Genomic DNA, 24,658 nt, shown 5'->3' with positions numbered 1-24,658 from the left:
TGGAGAGAAGGGAACACTTTTGCACTGCTGGTGGGACTGCAAACTAATACAACCTTTTTGGAAGGAAGTATGGAGAATTCTTGAAGAACTCAGATTAGACCTCCCATTTGATCCTGCGATCCCATTACTGGGCATCTACCCAGAAGAAGAAAAACTTGTTTTATCAAAAGGACATTGGCACTAGACTGTTTATCATAGCTCAATTTACAATTGCCAAATTGTAGAAACAATCTAAATGCCCACAAACCCCAGAATGGATTAACAAGCTGTGGTATATGTATACCATGGAATACCGTTCAGCCATTACAAACATGGAGACTTTACAACCTTTGTATTAAAGCTGAATGAAGGTGGAACACATTCTCCTTAGTGAAGCATCGTAAGAATGGAGAAGCAAGAATCCAATTCTGATATGAAGGCAGTGAATGATCTAATACAAAGTGCAGGGTAGGGGAATGAGGGAGCAGGGAGAGGAGTGGAGGGCGGAGGTGGGGGTCACAGTGTATGACACACCTCTTGGCGGGACACAATTATAAGAGGGACTTGACCTAACAAATGCAATCAGTGTAACCTAACTCCATACCCTCAATGAATCCCAAACAATAAAAAAAAAGAAATAGATAAAACAAAAACACATAAACCTTTGAAAGCTAGGGTTTTGTAAACACCTTTCTTATTTTCACAAGTTTTACACATGAAAGTAAATCAAAATTACAGAGAAATTTTCTGGGGTTTTGACACTTCCATGAATCGTATCATACCGTGCGGTAGAAACAGGAAGCACACACACTTACTCCATTCATTGCCGCTGTCTCGGCTGAATCTTACTCCGGAGCTCATTCTGCCAATAGGTTCGCCTGCCAAGCAGTGGACTAGACTGGTGTCTAATGACCCTGTTCTTTCTCCTTCTGTAATCTACGGCACATGCAAAGTCCGCGGTATGCCATGTCAGTTCACAGATGTCGCAGTAAAAATAACAATAAAAGGGTTTGTTTTATTTTTAACACTTTCAGTATAAAATACTTCTTTCTCCTTTTCAAAGGGCACTCATTGATACGTGAATTTCTTATTATTAAAAAATAAGAAAGGAAAATTAAATGTCAATGCTATTCAAAATGTTGTTGATCCTCTCTCTGTAATATTATGTATCCCCCAAAACTGCTGGAAGGACTCAATCCTGCTGGCCTTTCTCCCACTTGTCTAGATCACGGGGATTCCTACCCATTTGATGGGCCTCGAGGGACCCTAGCCCATGCATTTGCACCTGGAGAAGGCCTGGGAGGAGACACACATTTCGACAATGCTGAGAAGTGGACTTTGGGAATGAATGGTATATATGCACAATTCACCATAACCTGGAAAATATTGTACCTTCTTCTGGGCCTCCATCATGAAACCTTGAGGTTCAACGTCCCAAGCCACCCTTTAACTAGGGAGGCTGGCTAGGAAAAACAAGTAAGCCAAAAATCCAAAAGGGAACACCATAAGGGAAAAAAAATCCACCCTCAATTGTGTTGTAGACTTGTCTGATCTCTGTTTCGTAGTTTATAACTTCACGAACCAGCAATCCCCTCCTCAACACACAGCTCTCTTTTCCTTTAACCACGTGGCATGTGTTGCTTCTCAGTTGTACTTGGAGACAGGTTACTTTCACAAATGATCTGAGGGCATTGGTACTTTCCTGAAAAATGTGACGGGGATGGGTATAAAAGTTCCAGAATACCGTACAGATCTAGTGGAAATCCCCAGTGTGAAATGTGTGTGTATAAAAAGGAGTAGCTGTCATAGCAGAGGATTGTCAAGGCAGCTGGAGTCTGTGTTATAAACAAATATCATTGCCACTATTTGCTGCAAGGCCCTCCTTAATCAAGCTACCGAACATCATTGATGAGGAACAAAATAGACGGGTTTACATTTTCATCCTCCCCCATCCCGCCCCCACTTCTAGCCAAGGGGGAAAGAACTAGACCAAAGTCAGCAAACCCAAATACCAGGATAACCTGCCAAGCTCTGAGTAATCCAATAATGAAAAGGAGACGAGGTCATTGTGATGTGGGCGTGAATTCTCCTGCAAAGACAGAAGACGGAGAAAACAAAATCACATGTTGGTGCTGTCTTTTTCTCTCTTGTATTGTTTAGGTTTTAATTTATTTACCGTTGCTGCTCATGAATTTGGCCATGCACTGGGCCTGGCCCATTCCACAGATCCATCAGCACTGATGTACCCAACTTATAAGTACCAGAATCCCTATGGGTTCCACCTCCCTATGGATGACGTGAAAGGCATCCAGGCCTTGTACGGTATGATCATTACTCTTCTTTGACCTCTAACCCTGAAAGTGACAGGCATTCAGTCTCCAATGGAGAGAACGAGCATTTTGCCTGCACAGGTGAAGACTCGCTAAAAGCCACAGCCCCAACTATGCCTTTTGGTAAAGAACTTACTTAAGTTATGAATATTGCTTTCCTCTCCAAGATGTGGGATTAAATTTTTTATCTTTCCTTCAGAGCCTATTGGTCCCTGGATAGCTAAAGAAAATCCAGTCATGTGTCTGTTTTTTGAGCACAAGCCAGAGTTTACTCACTGGGAAAGGGTGGACAGACTCTATAGATCTATGTGGTGCTGACCCATCTGCAGACCAGTGACCTTATCCCCCTAAAAATAGCAGCAGTAGTGATGGAAATTCCACTCAGCCGTGCAGTCTGCAGTTGACAGAGCATGCGTGCCGGCATCCCCTGACACCAGCTCACCACAGCCTGTGGGGGTGCAGGCTTTTCCTCATGGGGGAAGCTGGGGAAGCTAAGCCTCATAGACAGTCGCATCCTCAGATACTCGAAATTACCTCAAGTGTTAACCTTCTCTCAAAAGGTAATAAGAGATCACTAGAAAATCTATATCCAAGTTTTCTTAAGGGAAAAACAAATCAATTGTGGCCTGGAAGGTCACCACTACCATTCCAATGGCCCCTGTCACTTGGCCAGGAGCCAAAGCTTGTGTTCCGATGCGCCTCTTTATACCCGGGTGAATGAAATGTAAAAACACGGGTTTTCTGTCACCAAGGGAGCACGTGCACAATCAACCCTGACCCCCAGTGCCCCCAACCCTCACCACCTCTCTGATCTGAGCAATTTTCAGTTTCCGATCTTCTCCGGAAGCCTCACCCCTCCTCACATCCTCCCCACGTTGCCAACCCCTGACCCACCCCTGACGTCAAACCACCTCTGACCTTTATCAGACCTTTCCCTTCCTGTGCCTCACTCCTTCTCAGAGTTTCTCCTTTGCCTACAACAGGCTTCACCACAGAGCAAGGAGCTGCCGGGGGCAGGGGTCCAGGAGCACAAGCTCACTCTCCACATGGGACACACAGTCCCCAGAGAGGCAGGGTGGGAGATAAAAACTCCCGGGCAGCTCTCCCAAAGGGCGGGTAGCTGTTTTACAAGAGGATCCCCCAGCGTCTTCAAATAGCAAACACCTTCAGTGTTCAACTCTTCAGGCATTCACTCAGTCTTTCCTGAGTGCCTCAGCTAAAGTACAGAGCAGAAGGCCAAGGGTATAGGAAATAGCAGGAAAATGCCCAGGAACGTTATAATTTTATTGATTCCTAATTACAAAGGAATAATTCATGGCAATCTTTATATTTCTAATTTGGAACACCAATAGCCACGAAGAAGTTATGTATAACAAAAAAATAATAGTAACCATTTTTTTGTATATTTACTATATGCCAAGGACTCTACTAGGCGCTTTACAGGCATTAATTCTCACAACAGTCTTATGAGGTAAGTACTAATATGACTCCTCCCTTTTTACAACTGAGAAAGCTGAGGCTTTAAAAAGTTAAATTATTTGCTTCAAATCACAGAGATCAGCAACTAGAGAAGCCGGGATTCAAACCTGGCCTCAGGAGCCCTCAACAGCCATGCTCGTGATCACACGTGGAGTGAAAACGTGCAAGTTCTCCTGGGGCTCTAGAACGGAAGTATGCAAACTCCGAGCTCCTGCTGCCATTTTGACCAAGTCACTTTGAATCTTAGGGCCTCGGAAACCATTCCTGGGGAAACCCACTCTGCCCCACGGGCCCCCTCATAATCCGCCTACCCCCGACCTCTGTGACTCCAGCTCGTCCTTCGATGCTGTGACAATGCTGGGAAAGGAGCTCCTGTTCTTCAAGGACCGGTAAGCCTAAGACAAGTCACCAGCACTGGTCGGGCCTCTGCCCCAGCTCCAGGCAAGCCTTGCTCTAGAGGTCCCTGTTGTGGCCAGCTATAGAGATCACGCAGAAATGCTGACCTTCGCAGCAGTCGGGTAAGAGGCACAGAACTGCCAAACCCACTGTTTGCAGATTACCCACTACTTCCTTGCTGCTGTGCTAAGTGTTTTACATGTATGGACAGAATTTCTTTTAACCCTTTTCACTATAGAGATTACAATCCCCAATATACAGATGAAGAAAGGAACTCTGCATCCAGGCGTCGTGTTTCACACCTACAATCCTAGCACTGCAGAAGGCCCAAGTGTGAGGACTGCTTATACTCAAGAGTTGGAGACCAGCCAGAGCAAGAGTGAGATCCCAACTGGGGCACCTGTAGTACGTGGGCACCTGTAGTACGAGGCACTAGGGAGGCTGAGGCAGGAGATTGCTTGAGCCCAGGAGTTGGAGGTTGCTGTGAGCTAGGACACCACTGCACTCTAGCTAGGGTGACAAGAGTGAAACTCTATTGAAATAAAAAGAAAGAAGGAAAGAAAGGAAGGAAGAAAGGAAGGAAGGAAGGAAGGAAGGAAGGAAGGAAGGAAGGAAGGAAGGAAGGAAGGAAGGAAGGAAGGAAGGAAGGAAGGAAGGAAGGAAGGGGAGAGAGAAAGAAAGAAGCTCAAATAGAGCAAGTAACTTTCCTTAGGTGACAGTTACATGGCTGAGCTAAAATATCCACCCACATTTATCTGGTGTCTGCTCTGCTTGCTACTGTATCCCTCGTGATAGCACAAAGCAAATGCTAAAACAAATATTTGATGATGAATCAGAGTTGGCTAACTGGATGATGGACAGGTAGGAGGAAGGATGGATGATGGATAGATGGATGGATGGATGATGAGATGGATAGACAGATAGGTAGATGGATGATTCCAAGATCAGTATTTTTCTTAAACTCCTTTTGTTCAAGGCCTCCCAATTTTTCACTAGGTAGGGAGCATAGCAAAGGCTCATCTCTTTTCTCCCCATATTCTCCTGCTTCTCAGGGAACAAGGCTGCTATCTTCAAGACACTGGTAATTGTAGCTTTTCTTTCCATGGAGGAGAAGAGAAAGGTACCAACACCCACCCACCTTGCTAGAGACAGAATTCAACACACCAGAATAAGCAGAGGCAGTTTAGGAATATTCATGTATGACATTGAGCCCATGTTGGGTGCCAACCACTGTTATAATGTCTAAGGATGTAAATATGAATTGAAACTCTACTCCCTTCCCACAGCCCCCACCCCCCAGACTTTGCATACTTCACAGGTACGGAGGGAGAAGGACATGTAAAAAGTACTGCAAGACAGTGTGACAGGAGCTCTAAAGGTAGGACTGAGGGGTAAAGCAGGGAATCAGTACCTGGGAAGGTCCAGAGGGGATTCCCTAAGGAGGGGATGCTTGAGAAATGTGATTTTTTTTTATTGTTGACTTTGGGGAATAGATTTTAAAGCTATTATTATAAGGAACATTTTTGCCCCTTCAGAGCAGAGAGAACTAGGCATGATGGCTCCACCGATAATCCTGGTGACTCAAGGCTGAGGAGGGAGGATCTTGAGCCCAGGAGTTTGAGGCTGCAGTGAGCTATGCCTGCACCACCACAGTGCAACCTGGGCAACAGAACAAAACCTGTGGCTAAAAAAAAAAAAAAAAAATTGTAAATAAAAAAAGAACAGAAAGAAAGTCACAAAATATTTTCTAGAAAGAAAAATTCACCTAGAATCCCTCCACCCAGAGTGTGTCAGTCACCTCAGGCTACCACAGACAGGGTGGCTCAAACAACAGAAATTTATTTCTCACAGTTTTGGAGGCTGGAAGTCCACGATCAAGTTGCCTGCAAAGTAGATTTGAGGGTGAGGCCTCTTCTCCAGGTTTGTAGGGAGCTAACATCTCACTGTGTGCTCACAGAATCTCTCCACACACATGGGTGAGAAAAAGAGAGGAAGGGAGAAGAAAAGAGGGAGTGATAGGGAGAGAAGGACCTCACTCAAGCTTTCTGCGTCTCCAGTAGAACTTCTGGTCATCTGCAAGGCTACTAATTCCATCATGAGGGTCCCACCCTCATGGGGGGGCCTCATGTAAACACAATTATTTCCCAAGGGCTTCATCTCCAAATACTCTGGCACTGGGGATTAGGGTTTCAGCATATGAATTTAAAGAGGGCAAAAATACCCAGTTCCTAATACAGAGTATGCCCACCGGTAACCACCTTGACACAGAACCTTTCAGCCTTCTCCTCTGATAGAGAGAGACATGTCGCAAATACAGGAAGCGGGAAGGATTTCCACAGAAACCAAATTTTGCTAGTGTTGATTCATAAAACCTGTTTCACTCACACATATTTTATTTTTCTATGTCAATTAATTTTAATGTTCATCTTTTATATATTATATTTTATGCCATTGACTAGCTAGATCATGATTTATATAACCAATCCCATACTTTTGAACATCTAGATTGTTTCTAATTTTTAGAAATGAGGAGCAGCTTGAACTCAACCTTCAACAAGCTATTCGCTTTTCAAAGGAAGGGAGGACAAAGCCCATGAATGCAGGTTTTCACATGAAACTAAGGGAGTACATATGCTGGTCCTTACCTCTTCTGATGAAGTGACCCCAGGCAAATGCCAGACACACAGTGTCCAAAAAATGGCCGTTAGTATTTTTGGAAATGGGAATCAAAAAATATGTAGAGAGAGAAACAAAGTGAGGAATTTGGAGAAGCCAATGGATTCTTTTCTAGTATTATTACTTATTTTAACTGTTTTTTTTATTATTATTACTTATTTTTCATTGATAGAAATTTAGATTCTAAGGCTTAGTGATTATTGATGATTATTGATGTCCTTCTTATTTGATTATTACTAAAAATAAACTGAATGGAATTAGTAAGTGATGACCGAGGAGTGGCAGGCAAGCTGTAGGGCAGGAGAAGCTTGGAACACATCGGCTTCACCACAGATGACACTGGCAGAGTCCACACTGCCCACACGCTGAAACGGCACATGTCTACATGATTCAGTGACAAAGAAGCGAAGTGCCTCTGTATCCATCATGGAGAGAATAGAGTGTAGCTTATTTTTTGGTAAATATCAGTGGTTGTGGTAGGAGCCAAGGAGACAGAGAAGTCAGAAATATTATACCATTTCATTCAATGGTCACTGTCTCCTTAAAAAGAAGAAGAATCAAAAAAAAAAAAGAAGAAGAATCCCTTTTATCAAATTATGAGTACTTAGCAATTAGTAGACGTATGTGACACTGTTATATCTTTTTAACATGGGCTTGACTATGAATACTGAGGGTGGGAATAGAATGGCAATGGCACCACAGCTGCAAGAGACACCTAGAAATGGGTCAGTAGACCAGGGCCAGGGAAGAGCGGGGGCAGCTGACCGGTGTCTGCTTAGCCGGCACTTTCTCAGCGTCTCCCATGTCAGATCTGATGAGCTACTGGGGTAGGACAGGTATTTCCAGAGACCTAGGCCGAGCTTTAAGGAAAGCAGCAAGTCTAGAGTGGTTTCTTCTAGCTGGGGATTTGCCACTAACCCCCTTCCCTGTAAGGTGAGAGTACGGTCTAATAGGAAAAGTGACGTCATGGTGTTCAGTACCTACTACGCTAGGCACCTTGTTATCCAGTCCTTTCCATACCCCTGTGGGGTAAGAAGGATTATTCTCTTTTCACGAGATAGAAAGGGCAAGCAATTTGTAGAGCAAATGGCTAGGGAGGGGTGTGGCTGGGATCCCAACACACACATCATATTCCAGAGTCCATGCTCGGCCAACTGCCCAGCGGTACCAAGGTGCTAGGTGGAGCTACAATGCCAGGACTCTATCTCTCTGACCCCTTAGCAGTTGCTGCCAAAATTCCCAAAGTGCTTGCTGAGCCTGGACAAAGAACAAAGAATTTTTTTCAACTCAGAGTTATAAGGGCAACCAGGGAGCCACTGATTGCGAAAGAGCTCCCAGCCTGTCCTCTCCCACTCACCAGCCTGGAATTCCCCGTCACCAACAATAACCTGGGGATGGGACATTCAAGCTGTGGGCATTCACAACCACATGGTTTGTTTCCAAAGCAAAGTGGAATGCACTGCCCTTTGAGGTCAGCGTGAGGTCGTTAGATGTTCACCATCATGTAGAAATGTCAAGTCTAATATTCTGTTTGATAACAACCTTTACCTATAACAAGTTGAAAGGCATATACATTTTTATAACAGATGATAAAATATTAAGGCTATCTCAGATGTCCTGTCACTTAGAGAAGAAAAATGACTGGAATTATGTCTATGCTGAACTCATATTTTCATCTGTCAGAATATTTGGGGGTTTACCCAGTATGATTTTAAGGATAAAAGCAAGACTATTTCAATCAGCTATAGACCTTAGAAGTATAATAGATTTTACAAATGGAGAAAGTATAAAGATAGTGGTGTACAAACACTTCATTTCAGAGATGAGAAACTAGGCCCAGGTCTCTCAGCCTGGGACCCTTCATTGCAAAGCAGGTCTTTTGCCTCCCAGTCCAAAGTCTAACCTATTGTTCATACAGGAACCCTTCTGGCTCTGTAATGGAACTACCAAGAAAATCACCGAATTTCAACTTGAGTAAACATATGCCCTTTGACGGTTACACATTTGAGTTAACAGGAAAGGCCCTTCTGAGCCACTCCTGAGCTCCCAGACCCCCTGCCTGCAGGTTGAGTAACCAGTCACAAAGAGGAGGATGTTCTTAGATTGCCTGGTCTCCCAAAAATGTTTAATGTTCTTCTCTGAATTTGCTTTTTTTCCCTCAAAATAGGATTTTTTATTTAAAAAAAAAAAATCTATCCCTAATGGTCACATTTTGAAAGATATTATGTATCTCAGATTAGAATGCAACAAAAAGTATTGTAAGAGTTGTGCTGGTGAGTCCTTCTGAACGAATTCAAGAGAAAGACGAATGTAAGAGCCATTGGGAAGGACTCACCAGCAGAACGTGAACACTAATTTGGAGAGAACAATGGGAAAGGAAGAATCTAAGCAGCTAGCAGCCTCTTAGGCTTATACAGCTGAGAGTATAGCAGCATCATTACAGAACAGCTAAGGGGATTTGTTAAATGCAACATGGGAACTCGGTGTTAGCTGTATCCTACTTAAAGTGACCACAGTTCTACTGGGGCTTTATAGAAATAAGCGGGTGCTCATACAAGAGGTCAGAGTTGGAAGTGTCCTGGGTTCTCCATCTCCCACATGAAGGACACAGTAAAGACGTGAAAATAGGTAATGGCTCTAATGAGATAAGTCTGAAGAGTGAGCTGGGAAAGGGCAGCGGTAGAGAAGAGGATTCAGTAAAGGTTTAAGGGAAAACTGTATACAAATTAACAGAGTTTAATTGAACGAGGAAATAAACCCGATTTGTGAATCCGGCAGCACTCAGATTCAGAGGGACTCCGGAGCTGCCAGGAGGTGGGGAAAACAGGGTTATAAAAAGGAAAGTGACTCCAGGGAACAGAAGTCAGTTGCAGAAACAGCCGGATTGGTTAAAAGCTCGGCATTTGAACTCTGGGCTGCTTGGGAGTGATTCAAGTATGGCTGCTGGGATTGGCTGAGACTCGGCCATCCTGAGGGAACCAGGCTCCTAAGTGAGGTTTTCAGTTTGCACACCTACTAAGCTGGGTTACGGTGGGTGGACGAGGACATAGGTGCACAAGTTGGTTTCTCGGGCCAGATTTTAGTTTGATTTAAAAATGACCAGAAAGATGCAAAAAACATAATGACAATAATAATACTAGCGGACACTTACAACATGCTGTGTGTTATGCTAAGCATTTTACAGACTTGCATACATTTAATCCACACTGCACTGTGCCCAGATGGAACCCTAACCTAGGTCTGCTTGATATTAGAGACAAAAATCCCTGTGGTAGCGTCCCAAATAAATCAGGAAAAAAGGTGTGTGTGTGTTTTTTTTTTTAAGTGATCAGCAGTAGAAAATGTTGCTGAGGTCGCCAGACCAGGGCTGAAAGAAAAGGGGCTAACTGCCCAGGACAACGAAGGGATTTGGCTGCAAGGAGGAGTGAGCAGGGAAGAGATAATAGAGATGCGGGGACAGTTAAAGAGGAAACGGCTCGAATGGTGGGGGACATGAAAGGGCTTGTTCCCGTGAGCACCCTGTTAATACCAAAGGAAGTTAAGATAATAGTTGGTGGAGGCAACAGGGTCTAAAGAGAATTTCAAAGATGGGAAACGTTCATGTCTGAAGCCATGAAAGGGAGCAAGTGAGAGAAAAGAAATCCGAAAGGCTGTAGGAAGGGGAGCAGCAAGGTTGGTCAGCGCTGCGGCCAGCTGGTGGGTTTGAGATGGGACTTCCCGGGGTTCCTGGGGAGAAGGGAGTCTTCCTCCTCCACGTTCTCCACGGCCCTGTCTTTTCTGGCTGTGGGGTTGCGTCACTGAAAGTCAACAGATAGCATGGGTTTACTCAGCCCAGTTCTCTGCGATCTGTTAAGAATGCAGACAAAGAGGCAGAGGGGGTCCTAAGACCCCTGACTCACCTCGCTTCTGACCTTCCTCCTTCTGAGTGAAGGTGGGGATCCTTTACATCCTCCCAGGTTGTGACCTGGGAGTACGGGACCCCAGGGCTCCTCAGAAGGGTAGAAACACTCAATTTAGGGACACTGTGCACAGCGTTGACTATTTTTAATCCACACCACTGCCTACACATAGGTTTTTAATTGATAGCTGTGTTTTCCTTGGATTCAGTGAGGTAAAAGATACACAGTCGATTTCCTGGCCACTGAAGCATCCGTGGTTAATGATCCCCGTGAAATGAATGGCTTCTCAGCAATGAGATAATAGTATGGGCTTCAAAGTTCTCGGTGAAACCAATTTAGAAGGAGACTTAGCTACATTAAGTTTAAATTTTACATATCCTCAATATTTTTAGAATGAAAACATGTTTTTTTAAAGTATCTGCAAATAATTATGAGAGCAGACCAGAGTTGATAAAACACTTTACAATGCATTATCTCAATTGATCTTTTGAAGTATTTTTGTAGATATCATTTTTTATTTTCACTAGTATTGGACAGAAGGAAATTGAATCCCAGAAGAACTAAGTGACTCACGCAGATAGGGTCAGCTCAGCTGGTGGGGAGTAAAAACAGTTGAGCCTCAGGGAAGAAGAACAAAGGTTCAAAAACGTCCCTCCGTGTGCCTGGCACCATATGCCCAAGGGTAAAAGATGAATAATACATCATCTGGCCCCTGAGGAGTTTGAGGGACTGGTACGGAGCTGGCATAGGGCAGGTAAAGGTTATCGGTGACCTAATCTAAAATTCGATGAGTTATTGTTCTTGGTTTATTTTTATTTTTTATTTTTTGAGACAGAGTCTCACTTTGTCACCCTTGGTAGAGTGCCACGGTGTCATAGCTCATGGCAACCTCAAACTCCTGGGATGAAATTCTCTTGCCCTGGCCTCCCTACAGGTGCCTGCCACAACACCTGGCTATTTTTAGAAACTAGGTCTTCCTCTGGCTCAGGCTGGTCTCAGACCTGTGAGCTCAGGCAATCCACCCGTCTCAGCCTCCCAGAGTGCTGGGATTACAGACGCGATTTAGTAAAAGGGAATAAAATTTCAGGGGGTACAAGAATCACTGATGAAATTCAGTTCTGCTCAACTCTCTGACACACGGTCATTTAGCCAACAAATATCTGTTGAACCCTGACTATGTGCCAGGCGCTGGCTACCTGAAGATAAATATTGTGTAGCTCAATGTCTAATCTAAAATATCAGTAAGCCTCATTGTTTCACCCTCCTATCAAAGATTAAATTACAAGCTGTTGATATTATTTGTTTATCCATCTTCGTTACCCAGTTCCAATACATCCTGCAGCTGCTCTTTTATATCAGATTCACAGTTTTAGGTTTTTCTACTTGTATTTTAAAACCATTTGCAGATGTAGAAGGAGGTTACTTGCTGTAACTTTTTAGTAAATTTTGCTTCATCTCTTACTATCATCTACATCTCTAAGGATATAAATCTTCTAAGTATGTTTTCTTGCCCACCAGACGTAATTTTTCCTTCTTCATTTACAAAAAAATTTTCATGATTACAGATTCCTTTTGAAATTTATGATAATTTACATCAGCAATGGACAGTGTTTATTTCTAGCTTATGTGTACAGGGTATACATTATAATACATCACAACAGTGTTTACAGCAGGGTTTCTTAACTTTGACACTGCTATTTTCTTTCTTTTTTTTTTATTAAATCATAGCTGTGCACATTAGTATGATCATGGGGCACCATACACTTGGTTCATAGACCGTTTGACACATTTTCATCACACTAGTTAACATAGCTTTCGTGGCATGTAAAGGTCTTAGCAAAAAAAAAAAAAAAAGACACTGCTATTTTCAGGCCAGGTAAGTCTTCCAGTGGTGTTATGCCTTGTAGGATGGTCATTGTGTTCCAAATCTACTCAGGGACAGCAATGGGACTGCCCGTCCCCAGTCATGACAACCAAAATTGTCACCAGCTATCGCCCGATATCCCCCAGGACACAAAATCACACTCGATTTAGAACGACTACTCTACTTCAGTTTAGTTCTCACAATGTCCATCATGTCCTACATCGAGGTTTAGGGAGGGAGGCATTTAAGATATTCCACCCGAGACCAGTGCGTTTTCAGTTTGCCCACACACAGGTCAGCACGACACTCGGTTACAACTCATGACGAGTCAGTCAGGACGTCAGTGTCCCCAAACTTCAAATAAAAAGTATGGTTTGGCTTTGCATAGAGTCACTTGTTGATTTTTAAACAGAAATGAAAGAAAATACCCAAAGAGAAAGCAGCTGGAAGTCAGTGACCCTTCAGCAGAGGCCCAATCCAGACAGAGCCCGGTGCTGGCGGTGTCCGTCTGCTCCGCTGTGCCCCACTCTCCCCCACGGCCTCATCCCCACCTTTACAATCCCCTGAAAGACACCTTGTGTCTTAGCTCAGTGACTTCACAGAGCCAGCCTTTCCAAACCATGTATTGAATTGGATTAAATGGAAAATACTTTCTTTTCAGATTCCTCCCCAGGTTCCCAGTTAATCCAAGAAAAGAGTTCTGAATCCTTCTAAACATTCCAAACTGTGCTTAATGTGAGGTGGTGGAGATAAAAGAAAAGGGGGAAGCCGTCCTTCTTGCCTTCAGAAAAGTCCAGGTCTGATTGGACAAAGGGTTCACTTATTAACAAAAAGACCAGAGAGCACAAGACTGAGAATGGGCAGTGAGAGAGAGGGGGCACATGATGAAAATGAGACGGGGGAGGCAAATCCAGGCTCATCTTGCCCCTGACCCCCTGCTGACCTTTGGCCTGGCAGCCTTCCTGGGTCTGTTTTTCGTCTGTTAATATCTAGCCAAGGCTGTGATGTTTGGGGCCTGTGATTATCTATGGTGGGTTCCTGACAGCAGGTAATTAAAGCCTAGGCAATAATCATTTTTTGAATGAACAATGCCTATCCCGTTTATAATACACTTTCAAGTGCTCTATCTCAAATAATCTTTGTGATGATCTCAGGAGATTGGCCGGGGAATTATTATTCCCGTTTAAAGATGACAGCAGTGACGATGGAACTCTAGCCTATCATCTCGTGAAACACAATGTTCTTTTCCTTCTGCATCATGATACCTCCCAGGAAACATGAAATATTTCTCCCTTCTCAATGTATCTCTGTCAGATTTATTATCAGCGTAAGTCGCCTCATCTAGGACACCTTCATTAAACCCCTGAAGGCAGCAGAGTATCCCTCCCTGAGTGTTCTCAGGGCATCCTAAACTCAACTGCTCTTAGCACCCACCACTCTGCATAATCATTGTCTAATTACTTTTCAGACTCTGCTACTTGATTCTAAACATCTTCAGGGCCGGGCCTGGGTCTTGTTCAGCGTTTCAGCCTTGATGTCTGCAGTGCCTAGTGATAGGTGCACTATACCTAGTTATTAAAATAACAGAATAAAAAAGCTCAATGTAAGATTTGGGGAGTTCCCCAAACCAATTACTAGGAAAGTTAAATGTCAAAGCTTTATTACAGCTTCCCCATCCACACATAATCTTATACATTGATTCTGGGCTTCTAAGAAGACAGGTAAACTATTCATACTTTATAAAACTGATTTTCCTCTCCAAAAATAGACCAGACTTACATTGATCAGCCCAGTACCCTGAGTGTATACTGCCATAATTTTATGAAAATGGTTTGGATACGTGAATGGAGGAGCTGTGAAGCCTTAAATTAATATGTGTGTCCTAGATTTTCTGTTAATTAGCCATTAGCCTCAAAAATGCAAATACTTCTGCTAGACAAGTATGTAAGCACCACTGTAATTTATGATTATTACTGTTTTTGCTATTTTTTATAGAGATTAATTAGCATGTCCCAACCACAGACTCTTAGTTCATTTATATACTATTCAAAATGTTTGTGGTCTGGATTATATTTATCTTTTTGAGATTTTTAATTTTTTTTTTTTAGACAGAGCATCACTTTGTCACCCATAGACTGTGGTGGTGTCACAGCTCACAGCAACCTCAAACTCTTGGGCTCAATCGATTCTCTTTCCTCAACCTCCTGAGTAGCTGGGACTACAGGCGCCATCCACAATGCCCAGCTATTTTGAGAGAAAAGCTTTACTCTGGCTCAGGCTGGTCTCGAACCTGTGAGCTCAGGCAATCCACCTGCCTTGGCCTCCCAGAGTGCTAGGATTATAGGCATGAGTGACCGCACCCAGCGAAATTTTGATTTTTAAAAGAGATCATAATAGGAAAGAGAAATTTGTATCCAGTGATATCTGGAGCAGGAGGGTGCTCTGCTTAAACTTGCAAATCACTGATGCTGTCTCTGTATCCATTCTTTGAACACCCTTAAATAAACAGGGATATTAAGACAGTGAAAATTGAGAAGAAACTTTACCAAAGTCAAAAAATTATATTTTCCTTAAAAACAAGGTAAGGGCAAAGGCCATTTAGCAAGGGCCTCTGAGTACATTTCGGTCCAAGTGCAATTTAAGATCTAAATCAACTCTTGGTCTTGATTTCTTTTGGAATACCCAATAGGATTTTCTGGCGACGGCAGGTTCATTTGCCAACGGGGATCCGGCCCAGCACCATAACCAGCTCCTTCCCCCAGCTCATGTCCAACGTGGATGCAGCTTACGAAGTGGCTGAGAGGGGCACCGCTTACTTCTTCAAAGGTACCCTACGGAATCCTCAAAGAAAGAAATGGCAGGGGCACAGGGCCCCATCCCTTTGGAGTGTCTAGCACTGACAGAGTTTGCTCTGTGATCACGAGTCGTGTTTCAGTTGCTCCTTCTAAGGTGGGGGATGAAAGGCCACCCTCCTTGTGACAATGACAGCAATGATGGTGACTATCAAAATGTTCTCAGAACCAAGCCTTTTTAGCCTAGTGAGGAACTGTGCTAGTTGACAGTGCCCAGGAAGCAAGAAACCTGGTCTCTGTCCCAAGCACCTCTGCTCAGAGTGGCATGGCACACTCTACTGGCATGGCGCCTCTGGTTATGGGAAGCCAGCTGGAACCCCGGGTGAGGTAAGCAATCCCCTCCCCGCTGTGTCGTGCTCAGCAGCAGTAGGGAGAGGAGACCGCCTGCGACTTTAGGAGGTGGATAGGCACAATTTCAGTCTCTGTTTGGCCCCAGCCCTTTACTATTTGAGTGACTTTTGGAAGTTATCTAACTGCTCTGAACCTTAGCTTCTTCCTCTGCAAAGTGATTATAGTAACATCAGTCTTGAAGATGTGTTTCGACAAAAGGAGATAACGATCAGTTTTAGTTTGTATATTCTTTTTACCTTTTTTTGGTGTGTGTATGTGTATGTGTGTCTGTGTTGTTTTTTGGGTTTTTTTTTTTTTTTTTTTTTGGCTGGGGCTGGGTTTGAACCCACCACCTCCAGCATATGGGACTGGTGCCCTATCCCTTTGAGCCACAGGCACTGCCCCTAGCTTGTATATTCTTAATGCTAATGGGTAAGAGTAGAAGGCTGGTACCAACTTCAGTAAAAAAAAAATTATAGCATTTCGGCTAGGCGTGGTGGCTAACACCTGTAATCCTAGCACTCTGAGGCCGAGGTGGGTGGATTGCTTGAGCTTAGGAGTTCAAGACCAAGCTCAGGAAGAGCAAGACTCCGTCTCTACTAAAAATAGAAAAACTTTCTGGGTGTCATGGCAGGTGTAGTTCTACCTACTTGGGAGGCTGAGGCAAAAGGGTTGCCTGAGCCCAAGAAACTGAGGTTGCTGTTATGCCAACACAACACTCCACCCAGGGCCACAGAATGAGACTCTGACTCAAAAAAAAAAACAGCTTTTGCATGTCACTTGCCCTTTCTCTCTCATGGATACGTAAAGATGAAATGAGATTATAAATGACAGATATCTTGTAAAACGTAATGTGCTTAATGTAAGACATGTTGTCGTTTCTTTAAGGTGTAACGAGAGGGGTTGTAACCAGGGAAGTCTGAAGTCTTTTGCTGAATTAAGTAATTAGAGGGTTATAGCCGTGACAAATACCCCAGGAACTTATCCACTAAGATGCTTCTCGGAAATCTTTTTTTTTTTTTTTTTTTTTTATTGTTGGGGATTCATTGAGGGTACAATAAGCCAGGTTACACTGATTGCAATTGTTAGGTAAAGTCCCTCTTGCAATCATGTCTTGCCCCCATAAAGTGTGACACACACCAAGGCCCCACCCCCCTCCCTCCGTCCCTCTTTCTGCTTCCCCCCCATAACCATAATTGTCATTAATTGTCCTCATATCAAAATTGAGTACATAGGATTCATGCTTCTCCATTCTTGTGATGCTTTACTAAGAATAATATCTTCCACGTCCATCCAGGTTAATACGAAGGATGTAAAGTCTCCATTTTTTTTAATGGCTGAATAGTGTTCCATGGTATACATATACCACAGCTTGTTAATCCATTCCTGGGTTGGTGGGCATTTAGGCTGTTTCCACATTTTGGCGACTGTAAATTGAGCTGCAATAAACAGTCTAGTACAAGTGTCCTTATGATAAAAGGATTTCTTTCCTTCTGGGTAGATGCCCAGTAATGGGATTGCAGGATCAAATGGGAGGTCTAGCTTGAGTGCTTTGAGGATTCTCCATACTTCCTTCCAGAAAGGTTGTACTAGTTTGCAGTCCCACCAGCAGTGTAAAAGTGTTCCCTTCTCTCCACATCCACGCCAGCATCTGCAGTTTTGAGATTTTGTGATGTGGGCCATTCTCACTGGGGTTAGATGATATCTCAGGGTTGTTTTGATTTGCATTTCTCTAATATATAGAGATGATGAACATTTTTTCATGTGTCTGTTAGCCATTCGTCTGTCGTCTTTAGAGAAAGTTCTATTCATGTCTCTTGCCCATTGATATAAGGGATTGTTGGCTTTTTTCATGTGGATTAATTTGAGTTCTCTATAGATCCTAGTTATCAAGCTTTTGTCTGATTGAAAATATGCAACTATCCTTTCCCATTGTGTAGGTTGTCTCTTTGCTTTGGTTATTGTCTCCTTAGCTGTACAGAAGCTTTTCAGTTTAATGAAGTCCCATTTGTTTATTTTTGTTGTTGTTGCAATTGCCATGGCAGTCTTCTTCATGAAGTCTTTCCCCAGGCCAATATCTTCCAGTGTTTTTCCTATGCTTTCTTGGAGGGTTTTTATTGTTTCATGCCTTAAGTTTAAGTCCTTTATCCATCTTGAATCAATTTTTGTGAGTGGGGAAAGGTGTGGGTCCAGTTTCAGTCTTTTACATGTAGACATCCAGTTCTCCCAACACCATTTATTGAATAGGGAGTCTTTTCCCCAAGGTATGTTCTTGTTTGGTTTATCAAAGATTAGGTGGTTGTAAGATGTTAGTTTCATTTCTTGGTTTTCCATTCGATTCCAAGTGTCTATGTCTCTGTTTTTGTGCCAGTACCATGCTGTCTTGAGCACTATGGCTTTGTAGTACAGACTAAAATCTGGTATGCTGATGCCCCCAGCTTTATTTTTATTACAGAGAACTGCCTTAGCTATACGGGGTTTTTTCCAGTTCCATACAAAACGCAGAATCATTTTTTCCAAATCTTGAAAGTATGATGTTGGTATTTTGATAGGAATGGCATTGAATAGGTAGATTGCTTTGGGAAGTATGGACATTTTAACAATGTTGATTCTTCCCATCCATGAGCATGGTATGTTCTTCCATTTATTAATATCCTCTGCTATTTCCTTTCTGAGGATTTCATAGTTTTCTTTATACAGGTCCTTCACCGCCTTCATTAGGTATATTCCTAGGTATTTGATTTTCTTTGAGACTATGGTGAAGGGAGTTGTGTCCTTAATTAGCTTCTCATCTTGACTGTTATTGGTGTACACAAAGGCTACTGACTTGTGGACATTGATTTTATATCCTGAAACATTACTGTATTTTTTGATGACTTCTAGGAGTCTTGTGGTTGAGTCTTTGGGGTTCTCTAAGTATAAGATCATGTCGTCAGCAAAGAGGGAGAGTTTGACCTCCTCTGCTCCCATTTGGATTCCCTTTATTTCCTTGTCTTGCCTAATTGTATTGGCCAGAACTTCCAGCACTATGTTGAATAGTAAAGGTGACAGAGGACAACCTTGTCTGGTTCCAGTTCTAAGAGGAAAAGCTTTCAGTTTTACTCCATTCAGTAAAATATTGGCTGTGGGTTTGTCATAGATAGCTTCAATCAGTTTTAGAAATGTGCCACCTATGCCTATACTCTTCAGTGTTCTAATTAGAAAAGGATGCTGGATTTTATCAAATGCTTTTTCTGCATCTATTGAGAGGATCATGTGATCTTTATTTTTGCCTCTGTTAATATGGTGGATAACGTTTATGGACTTGCGTATGTTAAACCAGCCTTGCATCCCTGGGATGAAGCCTACTTGATCATGATGAATGACTTTTTTGATGATAAGCTGTAATCTATTGGCTAGGATTTTGTTGAGAATTTTTGCGTCTATGTTCATGAGTGAGATTGGTCTGAAATTCTCCTTTTTGTTTGGGTCTTTTCTGGTTTTGGTATCAGGGTGATGTTTGCTTCATGGAATGTGTTGGGGAAGATTCCTTCTTCCTCAATTTTCTGGAATAATTTCTGCAGTACAGGAATAAGCTCTTCCTTGAAGGTTTGATAGAATTCTGGAGTGAAGCCATCTGGACCAGGGCATTTTTTGGTTGGGAGATTTTTTATTGTTTCTTTGATCTCAGTGCTTGAAATTGGTCTGTTCAGGAGCTCTATTTCTTCCTGGCTGAGTCTAGGGAGAGGGTGTGATTCCAAATATTGATCCATTTCTTTCACATTGTCAAATTTCTGGGCATAGAGTTTCTGGTAGTATTCAGAGATGATCTCTTGTATCTCTGTGGGATCAGTTGTTATTTCCCCTTTATCATTTCTGATTGAGGTTACTAGAGATTTTACTTTTCTATTCCTCGTTAGTCTGGCCAATGGTTTATCTATTTTATTTATTTTTTCAAAAAACCAACTCCTTGTTTCATTAATTTTCTGAATGATTCTTTTGTTTTCAATTTCATTGATCTCTGATTTGATTTTGGATATTTCTTTTCTTCTACTGAGTTTAGGCTTAGATTGTTCTTCTTTTTCCAATTCCATAAGATCTCTTGTGAGATTGTTGATGTGCTCTCTTTCAGTTTTTCGAATGTAGGCATCTAAAGCGATGAATTTTCCTCTCAAAACTGCCTTTGCAGTATCCCACAGGTTTTGGTGGCTTGTGTCTTCATTGTTGTTATGCTCAAGGAAGTTAATGATTTCCTGTTTTATTTCTTCCTGCACCCATCTGTTGTTCAACAGAAGATTGTTTAGTTTCCATGCCTTTGGGTGGGGTCGAGCATTTTTGTTAGAGTTGAGTTCCACCTTTAGTGCCTTATGGTCTGAGAAGATACAAGGTAAAATTTCAGTTCTTTTGATTCTGTTGATATTTGTTTTGTGTCCCAGGATATGATCAATTTTGGAGAATGTTCCATGGGGTGATGAGAAGAATGTATATTCTTTATCTTTGGGGTGGAGTGTTCTATATGCGTCTATCAAGCACAGTTGTTCTAGAGTCTCATTTAAGTCTCTTATATCCTTGTTTAATTTGTTTAGAGGATCTGTCCAGCTCTGTAAGAGGAGTGTTAAAGTCCCCTGTTCTTATGGTATTATCAGATATCATATTGCTCAGACTGAGTAAGGTCTGCTTCAAGAATCTGGGAGCATTTAAATTGGGTGCATAAATATTTAGAATTGAAATGTCTTCTTGTTGTATTTTTCCCTTGACCAATATAAAGTGACCATCTTTGTCTTTTTTGACTTTAGTTGCTTTAAATCCACATGTGTCTGAAAATAAGATTGCAACTCCTCTTTTCTTCTGAATTCCATTTGCCTGAAAAATTGTCTTCCAACCCTTGACTCGGAGCTTTAATTTGTCTTTTGAAGCCAGGTGTGTTTCTTGCAGACAGCACATGGATGGCTTGTGTTTTTTAATCCAGTCAACCAATCTATGTCTCTTCAGTGGGGAATTCAAGCCATTAACATTTATTGAGATAATTGACAAGTGTGGTAGTATTCTATTCGTCTTATTTTGTGAGAGTCCATTGCTTAGTTTTATCTTTTGCATCAGTGTGGAGGTTAGGTTCTGTCCTTTAATTTCTGAGTTCTTACTTTGCTGCTGATCCATTGTGGTGGTCAGTGTGCAGAACAGGTTGAAGTATTTCCTGTAGAGCTGGTCTTGTTGTGGCGAATTTCCTCAATGTTTGTATATCCGTAAATGATTTGATTTCTCCGTCAATTTTGAAGCTTAGCTTAGCAGGGTACAGAATTCTGGGCTGAAAATTGTTCTGTTTAAGTAGATTAAAGGTAGATGACCATTGTCTTCTTGCTTGGAAAGTTTCATTAGAGAAGTCTGCGGTCACTCTGATGGATTTGCCCCTGTAGGTCAACTGGCGCTTACTCCTGGCAGCTTGCAGAATCTTTTCTTTGGTCTTGACTTTGGACAGGTTCATCACAATGTGTCTTGGAGAAGCTCGGTTAGAGTTGAGGCGACCTGGGGTCCGATATCCCTCTGAAAGCAGTGTGTCAGAATCTTTGGTGATATTTGGGAAATTTTCTTTTATAATATTCTCAAGTATGGCTTCCATTCCTCTGGGGCATTCTTCTTCCCCTTCTGGAATTCCTATAACTCGTATGTTGGAACGCTTCATAAAGTCCCATAATTCTGACAGTGAACGTTCTGCTTTCTCTCTCTTCTTTTCTGCCTCTTTTACTATCTGAGTTATCTCAAAAACTTTGTCTTCTACCTCTGAAATTCTTTCTTCTGCATGGTCTAACCTGTTGCTGATACTTTCCATTGCATCTTTAAGTTCCCTGATTGACTGTTTCATTTCCTTCAGCTCTGCTATATCCTTTTTATATTCTTCATATCATTCATCTCTTATTTGATTCTGTTTTTGAATTTCCTTTTGGTTATTTTCCACTTTATTAACAGTTTCCTTCATTGTTTCCATCAATTCCTTCATTGTTTTCAGCATGTGTATTCTAAATTCCCTTTCTGTCATTCCTAACATTTCTGTATAGGTGGAATCCTCTGCAGTAGCTACCTCATGGTCCCTTGGCGGGGTAGTTCTGGACTGGTTCTTCATGTTGCCTGGAGTTTTCTGCTGATTCTTCCTCATGGGTGATTTCTTTTATCTGTTTACTTGCCCTAATTTTCCTTTCAATTCCTCTTGCTCTTTAAGTTCTTTTGCCTGTGGACTAAGGGTTACAGGACCAGAAGGGTGAGAAGGTTTAAGAGCAAAAAAGCGATGAAAGAAATGAGGACCGAGTGATAAGAAAAAAAAAAAAAAAATGAAAAAAAAGAAAAATAGAGAAAGGAGAGTGGTTGGGTGAAAGGAATATTGACGAAAAGAAGAGAGGCACAGAAAGAGGGAGACAGAGCAATATAGGTGTACAGTAGGGTACTTTGATACAACCTTAAAAAAAAAAAAACACCTTCTGGGGGTGCCAAGTGGGGTGGTTCCCTTGAGGTCAGCAGCTCTTTGCTAACCTGATCAGACACAGTACCCCACCTCCACCAAGTAGAGAGGAAAGACAAAAATGCTATAAATCAAACCAAAACAAGCAAACAGAAAACCTTACGGGATAAAATTGGCTGGAAAAACCAAATAATAGTGGTAGAAACACTAACAAAAATGAAGTTCTGATTATTGAAATAGGCAGCAATGGGAAATTATAATTAAACTAGAAAAATTGAGAAAGAAAAAGGATCTGTATGGAAAAGGTTGAACTTAAAAAACAAAACAACAATCTAGAACGTCAAAATAAACAAAAAAAAACAACCAAACCAAAAAAAAAAAAAAAAAAAAAAAACCAAACAAACAAACAAAAAAAAAACACACACGCAACCAAAAACAAAGCAGTATGTATATGGAATTGAATATTGTCTGGGCAACACGTGGTCTTCTGGGGTATGAGATGTTAATCACAGTTCTGATACGACTGGAGGCCCCTAGTTTCTCAAACCCCAGCAGGTAGACACCCTAAATCTCTCTTCAGCCCACTTAAAAGGCACTTTGAACTTGTTCACTTACTGAGCAGAAGCTTTCTCAGGGAAGTGCTTGTTGCTGGAATCACTGCTGAAGTGGCTATCCACTTACCCTGTGTGTCAAAACTGGTCTCCCTCTGCCCCCGAGGGTTAGGGCTGCAAGGCGGCTCAGACCCCGCCCTTAGGCTACTTGGTCGCTGGGTTACCAGCTCCCACCCAATTCCAGCTCTGTGACCCTGAGGGCGGAGCTTGCCAGGGCAGATCGCTCACAATGTCTGCCTGTGACCCAGAGCCAAACTCTATTAGCTCCGTCTGGCTCAGCGGCTCAGACTGGGGCCCTAGACAAAGGCCAAAGTTCTCCGCACTCCCGCTCAGGCTCTCCCCAAGGCAGTTCAGCTGAGTGCCAAGTCCAAAGACACCAAAACAGTTCACAGGTAAGGCCTTTCTGGTTTGCAGTCTCGCTGCTACTGAACTTACAGTTGCGGGCGGGTTTAGGCGGATTGAACACACGCGACCACTTGCCGTTTTTCCACTGTTTTAGTCCTCCTCTTGGGGTCCAGAAGTCTCTCGCTGACTCCCTGTATCCTCTCAGGGGTGATGATAGGCAGATCCCACCAGCCAGAGATGCCTGGAGTCCTATATCCCCAGACTCACGGTGCCCAGATGCAAGGAAGCTGTTACTCGGCTGCCATCTTGCTCCACCCTCCTCGCTTCTCGGAAATCTTATGAATGAAGGGCATCACTAATTGGTCCAGGGTTTTGGTAAACTTTGATTTCTGTTTTCAGGCCCCCACTACTGGATAACAAGGGGCTTCCAGATGCAAGGTCCTCCTCGCACTATTTATGACTTTGGATTCCCCCGGCACGTGCAGCGAATAGATGCGGCCGTCTATCTCAGGGAGCCACAGAAGACCCTGTTCTTCGTGGGTGATGAATACTACAGGTATGATTTTTCCCCTTTTGGCTGTCTAAATATATTCCATGGGAAGGACTAGAAAGCCTTTTATGGGAAGAATGCAAGGCAAGTTTGAAATTGGCCCAGTGACTATTTTGGCCACTGGGGTGCCATATACGCACGGTAGACTGTCTTCAAGATATGGAACCACCCGAATGATGAGTGAAACATCCATTGTCCTATTGCTCAGTCTCTAGGACATCAGACCTCCTAGTCTTTCAATACACTCATTAACCGGAGCCCCAGTGGCCTAAAAAAGTGGATGCAGCATTGCCAAATACCTAACTCTGCACTGGGAATGCTTGAGGAGGAACTGTCCCCCTGTCACCAGGGCATCAAATGCATTCCAGATACTCTGTGACCGGGGGCAATATGGATAGGGTCATGACTCTGGGGCTCTTAAAAGAAAAGTTCTGCTAAAAGGAAAATGCCTTATTGCTAAGCCTAGAACATGAAGATTCTTCTATCCAAAGGGAACCCTACGATTTCCATGCCTGTCCTACAGGAGGTTATCATTAGCAGATCAGCATTCAGGGTGATCTTTCATCCAGTCACTGCGAACAGGGTCACATCTCACTCGCCTGCTGTTTCTATCCTCTAAAGACCACCTCTGCCTCTGCACATTGCCCCCTTATTCCTGGTTCTGTCGTTGGCCTATTTCACCAAAAGAGAGAAGCAAAAACAGATTCTGAGCAGGTGACTATGCCTTACACCGTAGGTCCATGATGGCATCTGGATAGAAGCAGAGCTCCCAACTTTAGTCCAAGGGCCTTCATTTTATTTTAGACCACCTATTTTTAATAACGAACTGCATGGCATAAAATAAATCTAAAAATAAATATGTTTCATCTTCTTTTTCCTGCCTGATCCAAATTTGGAACTGAGAAAGTAACGTAACT

At 42.7% G+C, this 24,658-nt stretch overlaps 1 protein-coding gene across 1 annotated transcript in view; it reads left to right on the top strand.

The window, feature by feature from the left end:
• MMP20 (matrix metallopeptidase 20) overlaps positions 1-24,658 on the top strand; it is a 58,261-nt gene that overhangs the window by 15,108 nt on the left and 18,495 nt on the right. Inside the window, exons 4-8 of the mRNA XM_053561628.1 lie at positions 1,205-1,330; positions 2,140-2,301; positions 4,036-4,177; positions 15,313-15,449; positions 23,591-23,747. Coding sequence (XP_053417603.1) covers positions 1,205-1,330; positions 2,140-2,301; positions 4,036-4,177; positions 15,313-15,449; positions 23,591-23,747 — 724 coding nt within the window. The remainder of the gene's footprint in view (positions 1-1,204; positions 1,331-2,139; positions 2,302-4,035; positions 4,178-15,312; positions 15,450-23,590; positions 23,748-24,658) is intronic.

Source organism: Nycticebus coucang, chromosome 14 (genome assembly GCF_027406575.1).
Source record: "Nycticebus coucang isolate mNycCou1 chromosome 14, mNycCou1.pri, whole genome shotgun sequence".
Classification (NCBI taxonomy): domain Eukaryota; kingdom Metazoa; phylum Chordata; class Mammalia; order Primates; family Lorisidae; genus Nycticebus; species Nycticebus coucang.
This window is presented reverse-complemented; position numbering and strand designations above follow the sequence as displayed.